This window comes from Sus scrofa, chromosome 3 (genome assembly GCF_054392235.1).
Source record: "Sus scrofa isolate SSC_HxYL_T2T_F1_AM1 chromosome 3, Sscrofa_HxYL_maternal_Yorkshire_Landrace_v2.0, whole genome shotgun sequence".
Classification (NCBI taxonomy): domain Eukaryota; kingdom Metazoa; phylum Chordata; class Mammalia; order Artiodactyla; family Suidae; genus Sus; species Sus scrofa.
In genome coordinates this window covers 92,537,294-92,563,027 of record NC_139385.1, presented here as the reverse complement: position 1 = coordinate 92,563,027, position 25,734 = coordinate 92,537,294, and the positions used below count along the sequence as shown (strand labels likewise).

General features: G+C 40.1%; 1 protein-coding gene and 1 long non-coding RNA gene across 11 annotated transcripts in view; both read right to left on the bottom strand.

Annotated features, from left to right (window-relative positions):
- The window catches only part of LOC146404771 (uncharacterized), a 1,009,186-nt gene that overhangs the window by 315,365 nt on the left and 668,087 nt on the right, over positions 1-25,734 (bottom strand). The gene's annotated exons all lie outside the window — the stretch shown is intronic.
- USP34 (ubiquitin specific peptidase 34) overlaps positions 1-25,734 on the bottom strand; it is a 256,731-nt gene that overhangs the window by 200,440 nt on the left and 30,557 nt on the right. For all 10 annotated transcript variants that reach the window (XR_014841823.1, XM_085019077.1, XM_021087501.2 and 7 more), the window contains 2 exons: positions 15,733-15,820; positions 6,967-7,387 (listed from right to left, as the gene is read on the bottom strand). Coding sequence is in view for 4 of the 10 variants with exons in the window: in XM_021087496.2 (XP_020943155.1) it covers positions 6,967-7,387; positions 15,733-15,820 (509 nt within the window). In the remaining 6 variants the exon portion in view is untranslated. The remainder of the gene's footprint in view (positions 1-6,966; positions 7,388-15,732; positions 15,821-25,734) is intronic.

Genomic DNA, 25,734 nt, shown 5'->3' with positions numbered 1-25,734 from the left:
TTAAAAAATGCACATTACCTTTGACACAGCAATTCATCCCCTAGTTATTTACTGTAAACAACTAGTTAAAGAAGTGCTAGAAAATATATGTATAATGATGATCACTGAAATTATTTATATAACATCTCAAAATCAGAAACAACTTCAATATTCATCAATAGGATGACTAAATAAATGGTGGCATCAATATTTAGAGTCCTATGTAGCCTTCGAAAATAATAAAGTGAAATGGCATGAGGAATAATGTTTTGGGGATGATAAAAAAGTTCTCAAATTGAAATGCAGTAATGGTTTCAGGGCTTCATAAATTTATGAAAAATAATGTATACTTTAAACAAGTGATTTTTATGGTATGTAAAGTATACCCTTAAAATGCTGTTAAAAATAAGATGAATCTATATGCACAGGCATAGAATGATAACAGCTTGTATTACATTTGTTAAAAACAAAAAAGAACATGATCTGATTTTCATAGTTTTTTAAATGTCAGAAAACATGTGAACTAGTGTCATAAATTTTTTTTGAGAGGATAGAGAAAGAGTCTCTAGGCTTTCTTCGAATTTTGTATAGTTTTGGAAGTTTTTGTGTGTTTGTTTGTTTGGTCTTTTTAGGGACACACTTGGGGCTAGGGGTCCAAGCAGAGGTGCAGCTGCCACAGCCACAAAGGATGAGCCACATCTGTAACTTACATCATATATCTTGGCAACACTGGCTCCTTAACCCACTGAGCGAAGCCAGGGATCAAACTCGCATCCTTATGGATACTAGTTGGGTTCACTACCACTGAGCCACAACAGGAACTTCTAGTCTGTGTTTTTAGTCATATTCAACGTGGTACTTTTATAACCAGAAAGTTCACTTTCATCTCAAAAATGTTAGCTGTAAAGGGAACCCATTCATTCTTCACTGTTACCTGTTTTAATATAATTAAGTTCAACTCCTGAAATACAGTTTGAAAACAACTGATTGAGATCACACATAAAACTCTCAGAACATTTCAGAATAATCAAAAACTGTCCTAAGAGGTAAAAACACTTGTCACATTAAGTATACTAAACCTCCTTATATGTATTCCCAAACCTCTACTACCAGAGCTACAAAGTTTTAAGTTTATTCTTAACAAATCTTTTGTTTTTCAAAAACACAGAATACTCTTGTGGTATTATTAAATACAGATTCATGGAGCAGATGAATCATGTTGAAATATTAGATCAGAGTTAAGATTTCTGGTGCCTGACATGGACCCAGCTAGAAAATCTCGTAAGAGAACTCTATTATGATTTGAAAAATGTTACTCACGGACTTGATTATATCTATTGCGGTGACTCAGAAGATCTGTTTTACCATTTCATATTTCTATTCTGGATACATGAAGCCACCACCCTAAGGGTGTTGTTATAGCCTCATTTTAAATAGTATTTAAAGAGTTAACATACATTTGTAGGTAACAATACTAGAAGCAACACTAGGAAGTCTTGCTAAAGGCTAAACCATCATCATTCTTCTAAAAGCTCTCTTGATAGATGATCCCTGAAAAGGTCTTGAAACCTAGCAAGAATTTTTAGGAGGAGTTCCCAACATGGCTCAGCGGAAATGAATCTGATTAGTATCTATGAGGACGCAGGTTCAATCTCCTGCCTCGCTCAGGGGGTTAAGGATCCAGTATTGCCATGAGCTTGGTGTGGGTTGCAAACCCGGCTCAGATCTCCTGTTGTTGTGGCTGTGCTATAGGCCAGCAGCTGCAGCTAGCCTGGAAACATCCATGTGCTGAGAGTGCAGCCCTGAGAAAAAAAAAAAAAAAAAAAAGGAACTTTTAGGAGTTCCCATTGTGGCTTAGCAGGTTAAGCAGCCTACATCGCAGATGCTGCACAGATCTGGTGTTGCTGTGGCACAGGCCTCAGCTGCAGCTCTTATTTGACCCCTGGCATAGCAACTTCCATATGCCACAGGTTCGGCCATAAAAAGAAAAAAAAATTAAAGTTTTTATATTTTTCCAAAACCTCACATTTACTAAATAATCTAGAATTAAATAGATGAATTTGCCTATTACTTTAAAAGAGAAATAAGTAACTAGAAAGCAATTCTGTACCTAATTAAGCAAAGACTGCTCCATGATGCCACCATGAAGAATTGAAGGCCAGTGGATTAGGAGTAAGATTTTTGCTTAAAAAGAAGGCCCTGGTATTGGAATTAGATAGCAGTGAAGATTGGAATTAGACAGTAATGAAGATTGTAAAACTCCTAGGAATATATTAAAACGTATTTACTTTTAGAAGTATATAATTTAGGCATATATTTAAAGCATAAAGGGTAAATTTTAATTTTGTTTTTTGTCTTTTTGCCTTTTCTAGGGCCACTCCCACGGCATATGGAGGTTCCCAGGCTAGGGGTCCAATCAGAGCTGTAGCCACTGGCCTACACCACGGCTGCAGCAACGCAGGATCCAAGCCGTGTCTGCAACCTACACCACAGCTCACGGCAATGCTGGGTCCTTAACCCACTGAGTGAGGCCAGGGATCACTCATTAACCACTAGTTAACCACTGCACCACGACAGGAACTCCTAAATTTTAAATTTTTTTAAATTAAAAAGTCAACGGAAAGCAGCAAAGAGGAGTTCCCATTAAGGCACAGTGGAAACGAATCCAACTAGGAACCATGAGGTTGCGTGTTCAAGCCCTGGCCTTGCTCAGTGGGTTAAGGATCCAGCATTGCCGTGAGCTGTGGAATATATTTAGGTCACAGACGCAGCTCGGATGTGGCTGAGGCATGGGCTGGCAGCTGCAGCTCCGAATGGACCTCTAGCCTGGGAACCTCCATGTGCCGTGGGAGTGGCCCTAAAAAGCAACAACAAAAAAAAAAAAAAAAAAAAAAGGAGCAAGAAAAAACCAGCCTAGATTCAGAAATTTGGACTATAAAACAACAATGTATATATTCAATCTGCCTGATCATCCTTTAACAGAACGGCAGTGGTTTCTCTCTGCAAATTTTTTTTGTTTTGTTTTTGTTTTTGTTTTTTTTTGGCTGAGCCCACAGCATGTGGAAGTTCCCAGGACAGGACTGAACCCACACAACAGGAGTAACCTGAGCTGCTACAACACTGGATCCTTAACCCAATGCACCACAAGGGAACTCCCTTTTTTCACACTTTTTATACTCATTTTGCTATAGGGAAAAAAACTTACACTAGAGCAATACTTCATTTCTTAGTATTATTCATGATTAAGAAAAAAAATGCCACTGGCCCCTCCAAAAAACTCTCACCCTTAATTAATATCACGCATTTTAAATTACTGCATCTTTAAAATTATCAACTTCAACAGGAGGCAAAGAAGGATGATGACAGGAAGGGAGGAGGACTCCAAATTCCCATTTTACTAATGGCAATGGACAGTTACAGCCATCAGTTCTGAACAATTCAAATGTAATGAAGTAGAGTAACACCTGAATTCTAGAACTCTCCGCAATATGCTATGCAAATCTCACCAAAATTTTTAACCTCTGAAAGTCAGTTTCCTCTTGTATAAATTAAGGATAGTAGTTTAAGTCACAGCTATCAAAAAGCTAACACAGGAGGAGTTCCTGTTGTGGCTCAAGCTAACAAAACCAAATAGTATCCATGAGGACACAGGGTTTGATCCCTGGCCCTGCTCAGTGAGTTAAAGGATCCAGCGTTGCCATGAGTTATGGTGTAGGTGAAAGATGTGGCTCAGATCCTGCACTGCTGTGGCTGTAGAGTAGGCTGGTGACTACAACTCCAATTCGACCCCTAGCCTGGGAACTTCCATATGCTAGAGGTGCAGACCTAAAAAGAACTGCCCTCCCTCAATGAAAAAAAACAAAAAGGTTAACACAGGAGTACTGAATCTTCTCCTAGAGTCTTGGCCAATTTACATCCCTCAAAAAAATACAAATTTAAACACAAAAGCCTTATCATGAAAGGAAGCATATGGAAGTCTGAGGGAAAGACTGGATGGACTACTTCCTTGTAAAAAGATGGGATTCAAAATCTCTAGGATGTTCCCCCGTGGTGGTGCAGCAGGTTAAGAATCTGGTGTTGTCACAGCTGTGATGTAGGTCACAAGTGTGGCTTGGGTTCAATCTCTGGCCCAGGAACTTCCACATGCTGAAAGCAAGGCCAAAAAAGAAAGTCCTTATTACTATTGCACTGCATAGTAAATAATAGTTTTCTTAAGATATCTGTGTGTATTTATATACAGACAGACACATAATTTTATATATGTATACTACATCAAGGTTTTGATCTGAGACCCTCTGAAGCATGGCCACAAAGACAGAAACTAGAAACTTTAAAATACGTGTAATAGATTATTACTAAGATATTAGGAACTTGGGATAAAACTATTATGAAAAGAATAATATTAAAGAAGCATCCAGAAATTCTATATAAGACTAGAATTCTGTAAAAGAATATAGAATTCTGTAAAAGATTCCTCCTTTATTATATCTAAGTGTTTCTTATCACAATTTTACCTAAAGACCTCATGAAGCCATTGCATTCAATCATGTGGAATGATCCTTAAGAACATTAATGTGGTATTTTATTCCCCGTACAAGGAGAAAGTATAGAAATTATGCCGACCTTTGGACATCAAAAATTTTGGTTTTGCTTTGGGGGGGGCAATACCTGTGGCATACGCCATTTCCCAGGCTAGGGGGTGAATCAAAAGCCAGAGCCAGCTTGTGGGAACGCCGGATCCTTAACCCATCAAGCAGGGACAGGGATGGATCCAGCATCTTCATGGATACTAGTTGGTTTTGTTTCCACTAAGCCACAACAGGATCTCTGGAGATCACAATTTTTAAAAATAATTTTAAAAAACTGATGAAGAAACTGATTTTAAGAACAAAATAGTGTGGAATTCCCTTGCGGCATAGCAGGTTAAGGATCTGGCATTATCACTACGGTGGCTCTGGTTACAGCTGTGGCACAGGTTCCATCTTTGGCCTGGGAACTTCTGCATCTTGCAGACACAGCCAAAAAACAAAGCTAGGAGTTCCCGTCGTGGCGCAGTGGTTAACGAATCCGACTAGGAACCATGAGGTTGCGGGTTCGGTCCCTGCCCTTGCTCAGTGGGTTAACGATCCGGCGTTGCCGTGAGCTGTGGTGCAGGTTGCAGACGCGGCTCGGATCCTGCGTTGCTGTGGCTCTGGCGTAGGCCGGTGGCTACAGCTCCGATTCAACCCCTAGCCTGGGAACCTCCATATGCCGCGGGAGCGGCCCAAGAAATAGCAACAACAACAACAACAACAACAAAAAAAGACAAAAAAAAAAAAAAAAAAAAAGCTAAACAAAACCAAACTAGGAGCTCCCTTGTGGTGCAGCAAGTTAGGATCCAGCAGTGGCTCAGGCCACTGCTGTCATGCAGATTTGATCCCTAGCCAGGGAATTCGACATACCATGGGCACAGCCGGGGTGGGGGGTAGATTTAGTATTTCTATAACTTTATCCAAGTTTTTTTTTGGCTGCACCCAAAGCATGTTCAAGTTCCCAGGCCAGTGATCCAACCTGAGCCACAGCAGCACAGCAGCAACCTGAGCCACTTGCTGTGGGTACAGCCATAAAGAAACAAAGAAAATAAAATGAAACTTTACCTCTCCTCTCACCTAGAGATGGAGTCTACTTGACACCCCTTTGATGTGAAATGCCCTTGTGAACTGCTTCATCCAACTTGATGTGGCAAAGTGGATACTGTGTCATTTCAGTGCTCTATCTTATAAGCGACCCTATAGCTTCCACTTTTGCTGGATCGATGCTAAGACTACCATGCAAGGGAGTCAGTCTACCGTAGTGGAAAACACCAGGTCATGCAGAGAAAAATTCAAGGAGCCCTATACAATAGCCATCACTATCAGAAATGTGAGTGAGGCCATTTTCGACTTTCAAACCTGTTCAACTCTCAAGGTAAACCTAACTGCCTAAGTGAGGCCACACAAAAAAAGGAATTGCCCAGTCAATCCACAGAATCATGAGAAATAAATCACTGTTGTTTTAAGCCATTATTATAATACATTATCACATAACTATTTCAACTCCTGCTATGTGTAGAAAGAAATGCCATTATCTAAATTAACCCAAGACAGGTTACCAATATGTTTCAAAGGCTTGTAAAAATATCACTGGTGGAAGAGGGAGGGAGGGAGGAAAAAAAAAAAAAAAATCACTACTGGAATGGGTCAAATATCTTCATTTACAAAAGAAAATACTATTGTTATTAAAAAGCAGTAATTACAGGAGTTTCAGTAGCGGCTCAGTGGTTAACGAATCCAACTAGCAACCATGAGGTTGCGGGTTCAATCCCTGGCCTTGCTCAGTGCGTTGAGGATCCGGTGTTGCTGTGAGCTATGGTGTAGGTTGCAGACACGGCTCAGATCCCCGAGTTGCTGTGGCTCTGGCGAAGGCCGGTGGCTACAGCTCAGATTGGACCCCTAGCCTGGGAACCTCCATATGCTGCGGGAGAGGCCCAAGAAATGGCAAAAAAAAAAAAAAAAAAAAAAAAGCAGTAATTACAGATAATTTGTTTAGCATTTATTACTACAACATATCAGATAATTTGTTCAGCATTTTTTTCTCTACAAACAGAATTCCAAATTCTGTTAACCTATGTTTCTGAGAATGAAACAAAATTCTATATGCTTTTTCCTCACATATTTGAAAGAGTCACAGTAAGTAGAGCACAGATCTACATCAAAATGTTATCAACTGACGGTTTAGTTTTTCTGAGTTCAATTTATAAATCTTTCCTTGATAGAACCATGATGAGCAAATGTTCAATACACGTTGCTAAAGAAATAGTCTGGAGAAATCAGGAATAATTTTTAACAAGTGATTTTTATAATTTTCCCATCATTAATGACTATCTTCATATCTGTTCCTAAGTGAGAAATTACCAACATAATAATGACTTGGTAGTACTTAAATTTTACAATACCTATTTTTACATACCTCTATAGTAGGATGAGTATTATGCTTGTAAGCAGTATATAAGGGAAACTGAATTTGAAAAATTTTTGCCACACAAAGTAAGAGTTTTTCTTTCTCATCTGTACTCCATAAACTAAAAGGATCAGAGCCCTTTGAAGATTCCTCCTCAGTCAGATTACAAATTTTTGTAGAGTTTGATTTTTTTTCTACTGATTTTTGTCTTTCTGTACTTCCTTCATTACACTCTCTTTCTATGTTCAGTTGTTCTTCTGCTTGATTACTCTCATCTTGCCACGTGGAATCTATGTTAATAGTAGTACAATGTTTACAAAGCTGGTCCCGGAGCACTTGAACTTGGGCAATCACTAAGTTAATAAGTGCACACACTACTTGGTTAAAAATCTCCAGATGCTTATATTCTTTGAAGCAGCATAGACATTGCCTGTAACAGAAAAAAAAAAATTTTCAATAATCAATACTTCCTCAAGAGGCAACAATTATATCATTTTTTTCTTTCCTTGGGCCATGCTTTTGGCATGTGGAAGTTCCTGTACCAGGGACTGAACCCATGCCACAGCAGCTTCCCAAGCCCCACATGAACGCCAGGTCCTTAACCCACTGGACCATGAGAGAACTCCTAATTATATCTTTTTAATAAATAATATTTAAAAAGTAAATACCAAAATATTTTATGAATAATTTTTATTTCCTCCTTTCTGACAGAGGAGCACAAGAACTTTAAAAACATAGTATCACACCAAAAACTAGTACTTGTAAAAAGTCACCATATTAGGTTGACAGCTATCATCTTCGGTTTTATTTATGCATTTATCTGTCCCTCTACACAAAGCACTATTTAAGAACAAGAATTGTGACTATATCTTTGCTTCTGTAAGTACTAAGACTCAATACATGTTTAGTGAATATAAGGAAACTGACTCAAAATACCTTAATAGTAAACCTAACTGATTTTACATAAGGGATTTTGTCAACTAATAAAAAAGCTACATTTTAAAATTAATAATTTGGAGTTTCCATTGTGGCTCAGCAGTGAAGAACCCAACTAGTATCCATGAGGGATTCGGGTTCAGGCTCAGTTCTAGCATTGCTGTGGCTGTGGGGTAGGCCAGCAGCTGAAGCTCCAATTCAACCCCTAGCCCGGGAACTTCCATATGCCACAGGCACAACCCTAAAAAGAAAAAAATTAAAATTAGTAATTTTATTTATTAATAATTAATAATAATTTGCTTGAATGCTACTTAGGAGAGATATCCACGCCTTATCTGGCATATACCAAAAGTCTTTAGGAACAAGACACACACACTATACACACACCACACACACACACACACACACACACACACACAGTTTCACTTCAGATCCAGCAGAAAATGAAAATAAAACAAGTAAGAATCAGTAATTGTTACATGAAAATCCAGTTCTCTTAGACATGTTGTTAGTAGCACAATGCCTGGCATATTGTGGATAATCAAAGAGGTCTGGTGAATCAATTAAGTAAATGATATCAAAGTACCCAATTTTACTGTATCCAATGACAGAAAACAGTTAAAAACTATCGCTTACAATTTGCACCTAGTCATATTACCAAAACAAATCAGAACATCCATATTGTACCAAACAGATCACCGAATTCCTTTATGTCCATGTAAGAATAACTTCATTTCTCCAAGTGTGCAGATTTGGGTATGGCCACAATTCTTTAATACTCTTCCCTTTATAAAGGTGAAGCCCAATTTTCCTCCCCTTAAGTGTGGACTGGCCTTAATGACTGGCTTCTAATGAATGGAATGTAGCAGAAATGACAGTGTGACATCTGAACCTAGGTCATAAAAGACATCACCACTTCTACCTTGCTCTTTTTTGGAGCATTCACTCAAGGAGAAGCCAGTTATCATGTAAGCCACCCAAGGAGACCCGGGCCAAGTTCACATGAGAAAAAAACTCCCACAAACAACCAGCGCCAACTTACCAATTGTGGAAGTGAACAGGGAAGCAGATCCTCCAGGCTCACTTAAGGTCATGCAAAGAAAACTATAACCTAGCCAAATCTTGACTAAAATCTTTTTCAGAAATCCAAATCAGGAGTTCCCGTAGTGGCGGCGCGGCAGAAACAAATCCAATTTGGAACCATGACGTTGTGGGTTCGATCCCTAGCCTCGCTCAGTGGGTAAGGATCTGGCATTGCCATGAGCTGTGGCGTAGGTCACAGAAGCGGCTCAGATCTGATGTGGCTGAGGCTGCGGTGGGGAGTAGGCATGTGGCTACAGCTTATATTCAACCCTCAGCCTGGGAACCTCCATATGCCACGGGACGACCCTAAAAAGCAAAAAAAAAAAAAAAAATCCAAACCAAAACCAACCAGCTAAACCACTCCCAATACAATAAATAATAAATGTTTATAACTGAGATAATAAATGTATCTCTGAGGAAAATAAATGTTAATTTTTGTTTTAAAACACTACTCTTGGAGTACTTTGTTACAAAGAAAATACGTAAATGATACATCAGAACTCTTCTCAGTGGCAAAATGAAGGTGATTTTAACTCTAAGGTTTTCTCCAGTTTTAAAATTCTGTGATCACAATTTCTACAAGAAAAATAAACCCATTATTCAACATTTATCTAATGAACAGCTTCTTATTTTAGGTTTAGGAAAAAACCAAGTTCAAAATAAAGAATCAGACATGACTCTCTCTTTAGTGAAAATGAATCTGAGTTTCCAAGGAGTTTCCAAGGAGAGTTTCAAGGAGAGTTGAGAAGATAAGTGAACATACACACCGCTTTAAAATCATTACATATTATATAAATTATACACTTTATTGTATATTCAATTCTGAGAAGTCTAGGTATTTGAATTCTCAATATAGCATTTCTCTCTATATCCTATATCCATACCCCACAATCCAAGAAGGGGAAAGTGTTTGGTCTTTTTTTAAATAAAAACATCACTTTCATGGAGTTCCTTGTTGTGACACAGCAGAAAAGAATCCAACTAGTGTCCATGAGGATGCAGGTTCAATCCTTGGCCTCACTCAGTGGGTCAGGGATCTGGCATTGCCATGTAGGGCCCAGACATAGCTTGGATCCTTTGTTGCTATGGTGTAGGCCGGCAGATGTAGTTCCAATATGACCCCTAACCTGGGAGCTTCCATATGTGGCAGGTATGGCCCAAAAAAGAAAAAAAAAAAAAAAAAGAAAGAAAGAAAAAGAAAAAGGAGGGGAGTTCCCACTGCAGAAAATGGGCTCAGCAGCGTCTTAGGAACACTGTGAGGGGATTCAATCCCCAGCCTGGTACTGTGGGTTAAGGATCCAGCACTACCAAAGCTGTGGATTAGGTCGCCACTGCAGCTAGGATCTGATCCCTGGCATGGGAACTCCGTATGCCACGGTGCAGCCAAAAAAGAAAAAAAGAGGGAAATAAGTGACACTGTGGAATAAATAAACTTGGAAGTGGGAGTTTCCGCTGTGGCTCAGCCGGTAACAAACCCACTGGGATCCATGGGGAATTGTGTTGGATCCCTGGCCTCACTCTGGGTTAAGGATCTGGTACTACTCTGAGCTGCGGAGTAGGCCACAGCCTTGGCTTGGATTCCAAGTTGTTTCAGCTTTGGTATAGGCCAGCAGCTGCATCTCCAATTTGACCCCTAGCTTGGGAAATTCCATATGCCGTGTTTTCCACCCTAAAAAGACCAACAAAAATAAACAAACTAGAAAGGGACCACAGCAAAAGGGACCACAACAAAATGAAAGATTCCCTCTACAGAATACTGTAAAGCTCAGTACTAAAGAACTTCAGATACTTCTGAAAGCAGAAATAAAGCAGAGTGAAAAACAGGACTAGGAGTTCCAGTCGTGTGACTCAGTGGAAACAAATCTGACCAGGAGGCATAAGGAGGAAGGTTTGATCTCTGGCCTTGCTCAGGGGGTTAAGGATACAGTGTTGCCATGAGCTGTGGTGTAGGACACAGACGCAGCTCAGATCTGCCATTGCTGTAGCTGTGATGTAGGCCAGCAGCTTCAGCTTGGCTTCAACCCCTAGCCTGGGAACCTCTATATGCCTCCAGGCAGCCCTAAAAAAAAAAAAAAAGAAAGAAAAAAGAACTAAATGAAAGGTACCTTTAAAACCTGCAGATACCGTTCCAACTTGACCCAAGGAAATCAAGTTCTCTTTGTACATAAAGTGAACGAGATAAACTCAGGAATACACAATAGTGAAGGAAGAGACACAACAAACTGAAAGCCAAAGAATTAAGTGAAATTATAACTGAATGGTTAAACTCCTCAAGTACCTTTTCCCTGCCCAACCACCAGACTAACAAATCTCAAAGTAAAAGACTTGGAAAATATTAGGAGTCTAATAGAAAAGCCCATTTATCCTATTATGAAGTCTGTTCACCATTTGACCATCATAAATGTGGTCAACATCTGAGATGCTACATTGACCCAGGCTTTCCAATTCATCTTTCAGTGGCCTTCTCCTAATCATGAAAGGATAGCTAAGGGTAATAAGACTTTCAAGAAAAAGCTGCATCACCAAAGGGAGATCATAAACAGTAAAAAGAAATTCAGAGGAAGTGGGTAAAATGCAGGAAGAAAGAAGGTTTTAATTAATTTTTAATCTTCAGAAACATGAAAGATACTGCATTACTGAAACAAGAACAGAATACTATTAAAAAATGCACTCCAGGAAGTTCCTGCTGTGGGCTCAGCAGGTTATGAACTCAACTAGTATCCATGAGGATGCAGGTTCAATCCCTGGTCTCACTCAGTGGGTTAAGGATCTGGCATTGCTGTGGCTTAGGTGTAGGCCAACAGCTGTAGCTCCGATTCAACACCTCACCTGGGAACTTTCATGTACCACATGTTCGACTCTAAAAAGCAAAAACAAACAAAAAAAAACCCTGCACTCCAATTACAAGACAGAATACTTTAACGAGTACAAATATGCATTACATGCATTCTGTGTATGTATCATTCACAATTTAAAAACCAATTAAAATTACAATTTGTAAAATTCAACAGAAGATCCAGAAGTAAAACTGGAAAAATCTCCTAGAAAGCTACCTAGACAAAGACAGATAATGGGGAGAAATAGACAAACAAGCCATCAATCAAGGAAGTATAAGAGTTCCAAAAAGACAGCAGAAAATACAGGAAATGAAATTATAAATTTTCTTAAAAATTTCAGAATTGTTCCTGTCATGGCTCAGTGGTTAATGAATCCAACTAGGAACCGTGAGGTTTCGGGTTCAATCCCTGGCCTCACTCACTGAGTTAAGGGTCTGGCGTTGCTGTCAGCTGTGGTGTAGGTCGCAGACGTGGCTTAGATCCCATGTTGCTGTGGCTGTGATGTGGGCCAGTGGCTACAGCTCCAATTAGACCCCTAGCCTGGGAACCTCCATATGCCGTGGGTGTGGCCCTCAAAAAAAAAAGAAAAAAAGAATTTCAGAACTGAAAACCCACCAAAACACATATCATCATTAAATTTTTGAAGCCAGGAGTTCCCATTGTGGCTCAGCAGAAATGAACCTGACTAGTATCCATGAGGACACAGGTTCGATCCCTGGCCCCACTCAGTGGGTTAAAGAATCCCGAGGGTTGCTATGAACTGTATGTAGATCACAGATACAGCTCAGGGATCTGGCGCTGGCTAGCAGATGTACCTCCAATTCAACCCCTAGCCTCCTGGTAATTTCCATATGCCACAGATATGGCTATTAAGAAGAAAAAACAAAATTCTGAAGCCATGGAGATAAAGATCCTCAAGGTTTTTAGGCAGAGTGAAAACAGTGATAAAGAAGGAGGAGTTCTCTCATGGCACAGCAGGTTAAGGATCGGGCATTGTCAGTATCCTGAACTCAGCCTGGGTCGCTCCTGTGGCACAGGTTAAATCCCTGTGCCAGGAACTTCCATGAATCACGGCACAGCCAAAAAAAAAAAAAGTTTAGGAATGAAAAGAGCTAATATGTCTCCAAAATGATAGTGGAAGCTAAAATACAACAACAACACTTACAAAATTCTGAGAGAAAATAATTTCCTATCCACAATTCCATATTCAGCAAAAATTAGCAATAAAAAGTAAGGTTAGAAGACACATTTTTTAGGCAATAAAGGTCTAAAAACCTTGTCTCCCATGTACTTCTTAGAAAAGATGTCGTTCTAACAAAATAAGAAGTAAACCGAAGTTCCCATCATGGCGCAGTGGTTAACGAATCCGACTAAGAACCATGAGGTTGCGGGTTCGGTCCCTGCCCTTGCTCAGTGGGTTGACGATCCGGCGTTGCCATGAGCTGTGGTATAGGTTGCAAACACGGCTCGGGTCCCGAGTTGCTGCGGCTCTGGTGTAGGCTGGCAACTACAGCTCCAATTCAACCCCTAGCCTGGGAACCTCCATATGCCGCGGGAGCAGCCCAAGAAATAGCAACAACAACAACGACAAAAAAAAAAAAAAAAAAAAAAGAAGAAGTAAACCAATCAACACGGCATGGAATCCAGGAAACTAGAGATACAGTGCAACAGAAAAGCAAAAGTTATTTTCAGGGATGATTTGAGGATAACTGTTTCAGTAGTCCTAGTGAGAAATCAATACAGATTAGAGTAAGAAGATAAAGGCCAAAGGTGATGGGAGGAAAGGAGGGAAATAAGATTACTTTTTTTATTATAGGCCTCATTTTTTAACCATTTTATTTTTTAACTCTATACATATTCCTTGTATTTGTACACCAATATCATATAGACACTTCCACTATATGAGCTTATCCTATTTTCTTCTCAGTCCTACCCCTATTATTTCTAGCCTGATAAGACTATTACCCAAGCAGAGTTATGTGCTGCCCATCTGAGTGGAGTACACTTACATTTAAGAACATACAATGGCGGGAAAAAAAAAAAAAAAAGAAAATGCAATGAAAAAAATTTCTAGGAGTTCCCGTCGTGGCACAGTGGTTAACGAATCCGACTAGGAACCATGAGGTTGCGGGTTCGATCCCTGCCCTTGCTCAGTGGGTTAACAATCCGGCGTTGCTGTGAGCTGTGGTGTAGGTTGCAGACGCGGCTCGGATCCCGAGTTGCTGTGGCTCTGGCGTAGGCTGGTGGCTACAGCTCCGATTCAACCCCTAGCCTGGGAACCTCCATTTGCCGCGGGAGTGGCCCAAAGAAATAGCAACAACAACAAAAAAAAGACCAAAAAAAAAAAAAATTTCTAAATGACTAGCATAAAATATGTAGCAGCAACTAATATAGTAAGAATACTAACTACACATTCACAAGAAACCTATGATGTCAAGATTAAGTTATTTTAGGAGTTCCCTGGTGACCTAAAACAGGTTAAGGCTCTGCACTGCCACTGCTATGGCTCAGGTCACAGCTATAGCACAGGTTCAATCCCTGGCCCAGGAATTTCCTGCACACTGAAGCCACAGCCAAGAAATTTTTTTTTAAACAAAAAATAAATTATTGGATTTCATAATTCTATCTAACAACAAGTAGTCCAATAGAAACAACATTTTCCCTGGCCTGGCAACTGCTGAACACATGAAAGGACTACTAATCCACAGTATCCAACCTTAACAAAGTTATTTTATTTAAAAGCTAACTTTTTTGGAGTTCCCATCGTGGTTCAGTGGTTAACGAATCCATCTAAGAACCATGAGGTTGCAGGTTCGATCCCTAGCCTCCCTCAGTGGGTTAAGGATCCGGTGTTGCTGTGAGCTGTGGTGTAGGTCGTAGATGTGGCTCGGATCCATGTTGCTGTGGCTGTGGAGTAGGCCGGCAGTTGTAGCTCTGATTAGACCCCTAGCCTGGGAAGCTTCATATGCCCCAAGTATGGACCTAAAAAGCAAAAAAAAAAAAAATCAATATCCCAATGGTCAAATTTCTTTCTTTTTTTTTTTCTTTTGGTCTTTTTGCCTGTTCTAGGGCTGCTTCCCTCGGCATATGGAGGTTCCCAGGCTAGGGGTTGAATCGGAGCTGTAGCCGAGGGCCTACACCACAGCCACAGCAACACCAGATCTGAGCCGAGTCTGCAACCTACACCACAGCTCAAGGCAAAGCCAGATCCTTACCCCACTGAGAGAGGCCAGGGATCGAACCTGCAACCTCATGGTTCTCACATGGATTCATTAACCACTGAGCCATGACAGGAACTCCAATGGTCAAATTTCTTAATGCCAAAATAAAAAGTAGAGCATTAAAGAAAATACACATTGATCTATTCAAAAGCAACAGTGTCTAAAACTGTTCTAAAAAATAAAGTTCATTAAAACAATGAAAATAAGCAATAGCCTCGAACATTTATTAACTACAAATGACAGGTACGAAAGGTACACTTTTTAGCCTGGAAATACAAAGATCTAACAGAACCTCCCCTCAGCCAGCAGCCAGAATTCTTTTAGGAGAGAAATCTTGAAATAACATAAAGTAGACAGGTAACATAAAACAAAGAACCTTTAATTAAGCCTACTAAGGCATCTGCAAGAAATAAACCTGAATCTGTTTTGTGATAAGCTTTAAACAAGTAAAAAAAAAAAATCTAGCAACAATTCCACTAAAGATTATGCCTTAAGCTATCAATGCCTTCATCATATATGACATTTCTCTCATACCCATATATGCTCTTTTCCAAATTCATTCTTCAATTTATTCTAATTATTCTGTCACTTCATGACAAATGTACACAAACTAACACCCTAAAAGGAAAATTAGGTGACAATGTATATTTAAAATTCAACTCACAAATTTAGTGTTCGAAATAGCTAAAGATGCATACCTCTGTGTCCAGGAATTGATATAAGCAAATATTTTGAGAGTATGTTCCTTTCTGAGCTGTAGTCCATCACCACCTTCTATATCTGATACTGAAAAAAATTAGAAAAGTAACTTTTAATTTATGAATAAATAATGCTAAGCCAATATTAAAGCCAATACTTTAAAAAAGCTTAATTTACAAATACAAATATTTCGGTAACTTTTTTTTTTTACTTTCACCAAAGAAAATAAATTTGGTTTATTTAATTAATGACTCATTTGAGGCTAATACTGTCCCACAAAATCTCAGAAAGTCTCAGGAATTGGAAACACTGAGTACCTCTGAAATTACGAACAAAAGTGGGGCTAAGAAATATTAAAGTCTCATTAAGAAGCAGTCAGACACTCCCCCAATTCCCCCAGCCCTGCTCCCAACCCCCACTATCTCCAAAAGCCTATCTTTCCTCACTGGAGATGCTGAACCAGAGAGAGCAGAGTTTTGAAAAATCAGGTAACTGAAAGCAAGGAGGATCATACTGAAAACATTTCATCTCCCTGTACAGGCATTTCCCACTATGTCAGGTAAGCATTACTGAGAAGGCTCATGTGATATAAAATCTTACAATAAAGAAAACAAGGCGCAGTGGAAACAAATCTGACTAGGAACTATGAGTTTATGGGTTCAATCCCTGACATCGCTCAGTGCGTTAAGGCTCTGGCGTTGCCATGAGCTGTGGTGTAGATCACAGACATAGCTTGGATCTGATGTTGCTGTGGCTGTGGCGCAAGCTGGCAGCTGTAGCTTCTGGGAACCTCCATTTGCCTTGGGTACGGCCCTAAAAAACAAGAAAAAAACAAAACAAGACTAACAATAAAACTTTAGAAGCAGACTACTCAAAATCTATCAATTTACTAACCAGAACACTAACAAAAGTCTGATTTAAACTTTAAAAAAACAGTACACAGTTAAATCTCTGTTGGCATTTGCACTAACCAGTATCAGTCAACCTTCTCCAACTTTAAACCTAGAGGTTCATGCTTCATCTTTTGATATGAAGGTACCAGAGGGTATTCAATTCTAATAAAGATCATTTCCAAAAAATTAAAGATCAAATATTACCAATCTCATGAATTCATCATCTTAATGACTCTGCACTTACTTTCTTCACACAACTCTACAAGTAGAAAACATAGGGGTCCTGAAGACAGTAAACCAATCACCGCAGGCACAAGAAGGCATTTCTGAGGAGTATCAGCTTTGATACTATTTTTTCACATACTATTAGGGTCTTCCCTTTAATTACATGAAAATTTGCGGAGTTCCCATCATGGCCCAGCGGCTGACAAATCCGACTAGGAACCATGAGGTTTCAGGTTCGATCCCTGGCCTTGCTCAGTGGGTTAAGGATCTGGCGTTGCCGTGAGCTGCGGTGTAGGTTGCAGACGCAGCTCAGATCCAGTGTTGCTGCTGCTATGCTGAAGGCCAATGGCTACAGCTCCGATTAGACCCCTAGCCATGAAAGTTTGCATGAATCACTGTAGAATATTAATGTGATAAGGGAAAATTCCATATGAATCAATAAAATGTTCCATCATACTAATATCACTGTATATGCAAGTTTTCACCTTAAAAACTTTTTAAATTTTCACTGAAAAAACAAAACAAAAAACCTTGTTCTAGTTCAGATTAATATACTCAATGTTTGGACTTAGGGTACTCTTCCCCACTCACTTCCAGAAATTACTTAAGTCCAAGTAGGAGGTTGGATGATTCCTCTCTGGTAATACTGACTAGACTAAGAGGGGTATTATAAAAAGGAAAAAAAAAAAAATTCTCTTGGTCAGAAAGAGAAGGAAAAATTATAGGGCAAAAAATATATGCCAAACAAATTAGTAAAAAAGTAATAGCACCTGAGGCCCTGAAAACCAAAGACACTAATACCCATCAGGGAGAAGATCCTAACAACAAAAACACCTAGCAACTGTGACAGAATAAGATGTGGTGGGGGGGATGAGTTAAGAGTACTACTAAAAGCAAGCTCTTGGTGTGTATGATTTCACCAAGATAAGACCACAATATACAATGACAGTTTCCTTCCCCACCTGAAAACACAAAGGAAGAAAGTGAATCCAAGGATCATACCCTTCTCTAACACCAAACACAAATGGCACACATTCTGGAAAAAGCGTACATGTAATGAGAAACACCTATCCTCCACCTGAGGCCCACCTGGCAACCTCACTAACCTACCCCATAACCAGAAAGGGAAAGAAAGGATATCTTCTCAAAGTTAAATAAACTAAAGTCTTCTCCAGATAGACAGCAAACACCATACTCAACAATTTAACATAAAATGGGAAAAAGAATCTTTTCAGCAATTATTGCTGGGAAGCCTGGATAACTGCATGCAACTCAATGAAACTAGAACACACCCTCACACACCATGCACCAAAATAAACTCAAAATGGCTTAAAGATTTAAATATAAGACAAGACACCATCAAATTCCTGGAAGAGAATATAGGCAAAACATTCTCTGACATCAACCTTACAAATGTTTTCTCAAGTCAGTCTTCCAAAACAACAGAAATAAAAGCAAAAATAAACCAATGGGACCTAATCAAACTGACAAGCTTTTGCACAGCAAAGGAAACCAAAAAGAAAACAAAAAGACAACTTACAGAATGGGAGAAAATAGTTTTGAATGATGCAACTGACAAGGGCTTATCTCTAAAACATACAAGCAATTTATACAACTCAACAGCAAAAAAAGCCAAGAACACAATTGAAAAATGGGCAAAAGACATGAATAGACATTTCTCCAAAGAAGATACACAGATGGCCAATAAACAAATGAAAAAATGCTCAACATCCCTGATTATTAGAGAAATGCAAATCAAAACTACCATGAGGAGTTCCCGTCGTGGCGCAGTGGTTAATGAATCCGACTGGGAACCATGATGTTGCGGGTTCGGTCCCTGCCCTTGCTCAGTGGGTTAAGGATCTGGCATTGCCAAGAGCTATGGTGTAGGTTGCAGATGTGGCTCAGATCCCGCGTTGCTGTGGCTCTGGTGTAGGCCCGTGGCTACAGCTCCGATTCGACCCCTAGCCTGGGAACCTCTATATGCCATGGGAGTAGCCCAAGAAATGGCAAAAAGACAAAAAAACAAACAAACAAACAAACAAAAACTACCGTGAAATATCACCTCACACCAGAGAGAATGGCCATCATTAACAAGTCCACAAATAACAAATGCCAGAGGGAGTGAGGAGAAAAGGGAACCCTCCTGCACTGTTGGGGGGAATGTAAGCTGGTACAACCACTATGGAAAACAGTATGGAGGTACCTTAGAAAACTATACATAGAACTACCATATGAGCCAGCAACCCTACTCTTGGACATATATCCAGACAAAACTTTCCTTGAAAAAGACACACGCACCCGCATGTTCGCTGCAGCACTATTCACAATAGCCAAGACATGGAAACAACCCAAACGTCCATGACACATGATTGGATTAGGAAGATGTGGTATATATACACAATGGAATACTACTCAGCCATAAAGAACAAAATAATGCCATTTGCAGCAACATGGATGGAACTCGAGACTCTCATACTGAGTCAGTCAGAAAGAGAAAGACAAATACCATATGATACCATTTATATGTGGAATCTAACATATGGCACAAATGAACCTTTCCACAGAAAAGAAACTCATGGACTTGGAGAATAGACTTGTCGTTGCTGAGGGGGAGGGGAAGGGAGTGGGGTGGATTGGGAACTTGGGGTTAATAGATGAAAACCATTGGTTTTTTTTTTTTTTTCTTTTTGTCTTTTTTGTCTTTCTAGGGCTGCACCCATGGCATATGGAGGTTCCCAGGCTAGGGGTTCAATCACAGCTGTAGCCAACAGCCTACACCAGAGCCACACCAACTCTGGATCTGAGCCGCATCTGTGACCTACTCCACAGCTGGCAATGCAGGATCTCCAACCCACTAAGCGAGGCCAGGGATGGAACCCGCAACTGCATGGTTCCTAGTCGGGATTCATTAGCCACTGAGCCACGACACAAACTCCGAAAACTATCGCTTTTGGAATGGATTAGCAGTAAGATCCTGCTGGCAACTATGTCTAGTCACTTACGATGGAGAAAGATAATGTGAGAAAAAAGAATGTATAAGAGTTCTCCTCGGGGAGTTCCCGTCGTGGCACAGTGGTTAACGAATCCGACTAGGAACCATGAGGTTGTGGGTTCGGTCCCTGCCCTTGCTCAGTGGGTTAACGATGCGGCGTTGCCGTGAGCTGTGGTGTAGGTTGCAGATGCGGCTCGGATCCCGCGTTGCTGTGGCTCTGGCGTAGGCTGGTGGCTACAGCTCCGATTCAACCCCTAGCCTGGAAACCTCCATATGCCGCGGGAGCGGCCCAAGAAATAGCAACAACAACAACAAAAAAAAGACAAAAGACAAAAAAAAAAAAGAGTTCTCCTCGTGGTGCAGCGGAAACAAATCCGACTAACCAACCATGAGGTTGTGGGTTTGATCCCTGGCCTTGCTCAGTGGGTTAAGGATCTGGTGTTGCCGTGAGCTATGGTGTAGGTTGCAGATGTGGCTCGGATCCCGCATTGCTGTGGCTCTGGCGTAGGCCGGCAGCTATGGCTCCAATTCAGTTCGACCCCTAGCCTGGGAACCTCCATATGCAGTGGGAGCGGCCCAAGAAACGGCAAAAAGACAAAAAAAAAAAAAAAGAATGTATACATGTATGTGTAACTGTACCATGCTGTATGGTAGAAAAAAAATTGTATTGGGGAAATAACAATAAAAAATTTTAAAATAAATAAACAATTCAAGACTGAAGCTTCTCCTCTATCATCAGGAACAACACAAAGTAGCTGCTTTCACAACTTCTTTTCAATGCAGTACCAGAAGTTCTAGTCAGATTAATTAGGCAAAAGAAAAAACTGGAAAAGTAAAATTACTTCTGTTCATGGGTAACATGTAGAAAACTCTAGAGTCTACATACACACACATATAGATACAAAACAGTAGAATAAATGAATTCAGTAAAGTGACATGTCACAGGGTCAACACATAAAAATCTACTGCAGTTCTATCCACTCACAATAAAAAATATGACAAGGAAATACAGAACATAATTCCAGTTATAACAGAATCAAGAAGAATAGAAAACTTAGGAATGAACTAAACCCGGGAGGCGAAAGATTTGTAAACTGACAACTATAAAAAGCTGCTGCAAGAAACTAGACACAAATAAACAGAAAGAAATCTTATATGCATGGAGCATTTAACATTATTAAATGTCAACAATGTCCAAAGTGATATATAGTGTCAATACATCCCCTACGAAAATCCCAATGTCTTTGGCAGGAATAGAAAATTCTACCCTTAAACTCAGATGTTATTTCAAGGGACCAACCCCCACCTCCCAAAAACACTTGAAAAACTAGAACAAAGTTGCAAGACTCACAATTCATGACCCCAAAACAAAGCACATAAAAACTACAATGAGCTATCACTTCACACCCACTAAGATGACTACTATTTTTTTAAAAACTTCATTAAATAACAAGTATAGGAGGATGTGTAGAAACTGGAACCCATGCACACTGTTGGTATGAATATTAAATAGTGCAACTGCTATGGAAAAGAATACAGCAGGTCCTCAGAAACTTGCAATAAGAATTACCGTATGGGGAGTTCCCGTCGTGGCGCAGTGGTTAACGAATCCGACTAGGGACCATGAGGTTGCAGGTTCGGTCCCTGCCCTTGCTCAGTGGGTTAACGATCCGGCGTTGCTGTGAGCTGTGGTATAGGTTGCAGACGCGGCTCGGATCCCGCGTTGCTGTGGCTCTGGCGTAGGCCGGTGGCTACAGCTCCGATTTAACTCCTAGCCTGGGAATCTCCATATGCCGCGGGAGCGGCCCAAGAAATAGCAAAAAGACAAAAAAAAAAAAAAAAAGAAAAAGAATTACCGTATGGGAGTTCCCGTCGTGGCGCAGTGGTTAACGAATCTGACTAGGAACCATGAGGTCGCGGGTTCGGTCCCTGCCCTTGCTCAGTGGGTTAAGGATCTGGCATTGCCGTGAGCTGTGGTGTAGGTTGCAGATGCGGCTCGGATCCCGCGTTGCTGTGGCTCTGGCGTAGGCCGGAGGCTACAGTTCCGATTCGACCCCTAGCCTGGGAACCTCCATATGCCACGGGAGTGGCCCAAAGAAATAGCAAAAAAAAAAAAGACAAAAAAAAAAAAAAAGAATTACCGTATGATTCAGCAATTCTACTTTTATGTATACCTATGAAAAGAACCAAAAACAGGATCTCAAAGAGTTATTTGTACACCTATGTTCATAACAGCATTATTCACAACAGGCAAGAGACAGAAGTAGCTCTACAGAGAGAGATACAAATGCAGATATGTATATGTGTAATTGAATAGCTTTGTTGGATACTATAAATTAACACAACATTGTAAATCAACTATATTTCAATTTAAAACAAATGGTTAAGATGAGAAAATTCATGTTGTTTTACTACAATTTTTTTTAAAATTTAATTAATAAAAAAGGAGATAGGGAAGCCCAGACTGCAATTTTTAAAAAGCCACTGATTGGAGAGTTCTCCAGCGGCACAGCAGGTTAAGGACCTGGCATTGTCACTGCTGTGACACTTTCATCACTGGCCTGGGAACTTCCACATGCTACAGGTGTGGCCAGAAAAGAAGAAGCCACCACTGATCTTTACAAGTCATCCAAGATCCATTAAAATCCACAATATAATAAATTAAAAAAGGAAGGAAAGAAGGAAGGCAATCTCAAGAAATCCTTCCACCTTTCCTTCAGAAGAGAACTATATTCCAACTCTTAAGGGTCAACCACCTAAGCAGGCAAGAGGACAAGGTGGGGTAACTGTCACACATATTTAGAGAACAACAAAAATAGCCCAATGAAGAGATCAAAGTAGAACTGGGAACATAAAGGCTGGGTAATACCGAAGAGTAACAGAGATACCATCCCCCCAAACCAAGAAAAGGAACTTCAGTAACTGAAAGAAATGTACCCATCTGATACAATGCATGAGGTAGAAGGGTGGAAAGAGGGTGGAAAGTAAATGACATTCACCAATTAGATTTTAAAAAGGAAAGAAAGAAAGAAAGAAAATGCTCATAAAAACTTCAAGATCAGAAACGGCTAATATGATGGCAAGTACAGCCTCAAGAGAAAACAGAAGAGTACAAAGCATAACCCAGAAGTCTAGTAGATATGACCCAGATCTTGACCCAAGCAAAGGATAAGTATTCTCCTATACAATCTCACAACTCATCAGATGAAAAAACTCATGACTGCTAATCATGCCAAAGGTGCTAAATACAACCTCACGTAACTTGTTAGGAGCCAGTAAGAAAGGTACCATCAAGCAAAGTCTCAAAAACACACCAACTGTGGAGTTCCCGTAGTGGGGCAGCAGAAACCGGATCCGACTAGGAACCATGAGGTTGTGGGTTCAATCCCTGGCCTCACTCAGTGGTTAAGGATCCGGCGTTGCTGTGAGCTGTGGTGTAGGTCATGGACACAGCTTGGATCTGATGTTGCTGTGGCTGTGGTGCAGGCGGGAAGCTGTAGCTCTGATTGGACCCCTAGCCTGGGAACCTCAATATTCCTTGGCCCTAAAAAGCAGGAAAAAAAAAAAAACACACAAACTTTAAGAAATTGGGCCCTATCCAGAACCCTGTCCAGCAGTAAAGTTAGTCATTGAGACCAACCCAGGTGGTTAAAATGGCTAAAGTACAAACAGCTCCAGGAGATCAGTACTGGCCAGCAGTTGTTCCTTGGGTAAACAGAAATTACTAGACTAATGCTTGATCTTAAAACTTATTTCAGTTTTCATGTGGTGCAGCAGGCTAAGGATTCAGCACTGCCAAAGCTGTGGTCCAAGCCACAACAACTGCAGCATGGGTTCAAACCCTGGCCTAGGAACTTCCACATGCCACAGGTACAGCCAATAATAATAATAATACACATTCACTAATCTTTTGACACAGGGCCTTTTCTTAGGGTTTTGGTCCACTAATGGGAGCTCTGCATCTTATCTCTTCTTTCAAAAGAAACAGAAGCAGTGCATTGGCTGTCATTTCCATTCCAGCTTTCTATTACAATAGTTCGAACACTTATTCATTTTGCAAAGCAATTTTCTTTTTTTTTGCTTCAGGGCCGCACCTGAAGCACATGGAGGTTCCCAGGCTAGGGGTCCAATAGGGCTGTAGCTGCCAGCCTACGCTAGAGCCACAGCAACGCCAGAGCCTTAACCCACTGAGTGAGGCCAGGGATTGAACCTGCAACCTCATGGTTCCTAGTTGGATTCATTTCCGCTAAGCCACGATGGGAACTCCTGCAAGAGCAATTTAAATACAGAACACTTTATAGATTGTAAAATTTCCCAACCCAGGAAGTTCCCATTGTTGCTCAGTGGTTAGCGAACCCGACTAGCATCCGTGAAGACGTGGGCTCGATCCCTTGCCTTGCTCAGTGGGTTAAGGATCTGGCATTGCCGTGAGCTGTGGTGTAGGTCTCAGACATGGCTTGGATCCTGAGTTGCTGTGGCTGTGGTGTAAGCAGGTGGCTTCAACTTCAATTGGCCCCCTAGTTGGGAACCTCTGTAGGCCTCAGGTGTGGCCCTACAAAGACAAAAACAAAAAACAAAAAAACAAAAAACCCAACCTTTCAGTTTTAACCGTATGTAATTCAAGAAAACTTTTTATGTAACTCTTCATCATCAACTCTTTCCATCTTTTTTTTTTTTTCTGAACCTAAAAAGCAAGATGTGGAAACAGTCTTGGAAAGGGTTAAAGAAAGTTTCCTAAAAGTAACAATTAAACTGAAAGACAGGAGTTAGAAAAAAGAGAAGCAAGAAAGGAAAAGAGAGGAGAAAAAAAGACTACACAGAGTAACAATAATGCAGACTTCTGACCTAAAGAATAAAACCTTCAAATTGTTAAAATAATGACCAATCTAGAATTTTACACCCCAGTAAACCTCAATCTAGAATTTGATACCCAGAGTAAATCTCAATAAGAAAGGTGAAATAAGATTTTGGACAAATGTATATGTTTACCATTGACAGACCATGAACAGAAACTTAAGATTAAGAGGTACCTCAAAAGGGGGGGAAGGGAAGAAATCCAAGAGAAAGAAGCAAAAAAGATATGGTTAAGAAGGAAGCAAACAAGTGGGTAAACCTAAATAAGCAAACTGGCAAAAAACTAATAATACTTATTATAGATCTTTCTTGACTTACAACGGCATTACATCCCAATAAGCCCACAGTAATTTGAAACATATGTAATTTGAAACAACATAAGCTGAAAATGCATTTATTACATCTTACTTGCTTAACACCATAGCTTAGTTTACCCATCTTAAACATGCTCAGGGAGTTCCTGTCGTGGCGCAGTGGTTAACGAATCCCACTAGGAACCATGAGGTTGTGGGTTCGGTCCCTGCACTTGCTCAGTGGGTTAACTATCTGGCGTTGCCGTGAGCTGTGGTGTAGGTTGCAGACGCGGCTCGGATCCCGCGTTGCTGTGGCTCTGTTGTTTTATAGACAAAAACAACACAAAAGCAAAGTTCCAAGAAACTACAAACTAGGACAAGTCTTTGCAAAAGAGTTACCTATGAGTTCAAATAAACAGATCAGAAAAGAAAAAGTGTCCCATTTTCAAAAAAAAAAGGACAAAAAAATAAAAAATGATACATGTGGTTCAAACATACCAATACAATACTTTTTCTTACAAGATTTGCAAAAAAAGCTTAACACCTAGTGTTGATAAACTTAAAAAACAGGACTTTCAAACATTAGTAAAAAAATTTGACAATATTTATCAAAATCAAAAATAGACTGATCCTCTGAGTGTTAGATAAGCATCTTTCTCTATATATTTTTTCTCATCCAAAATAACACTCATCAATATTCAACATAGCATTGTTCATAATACCAGAAGACTGCAAATAATC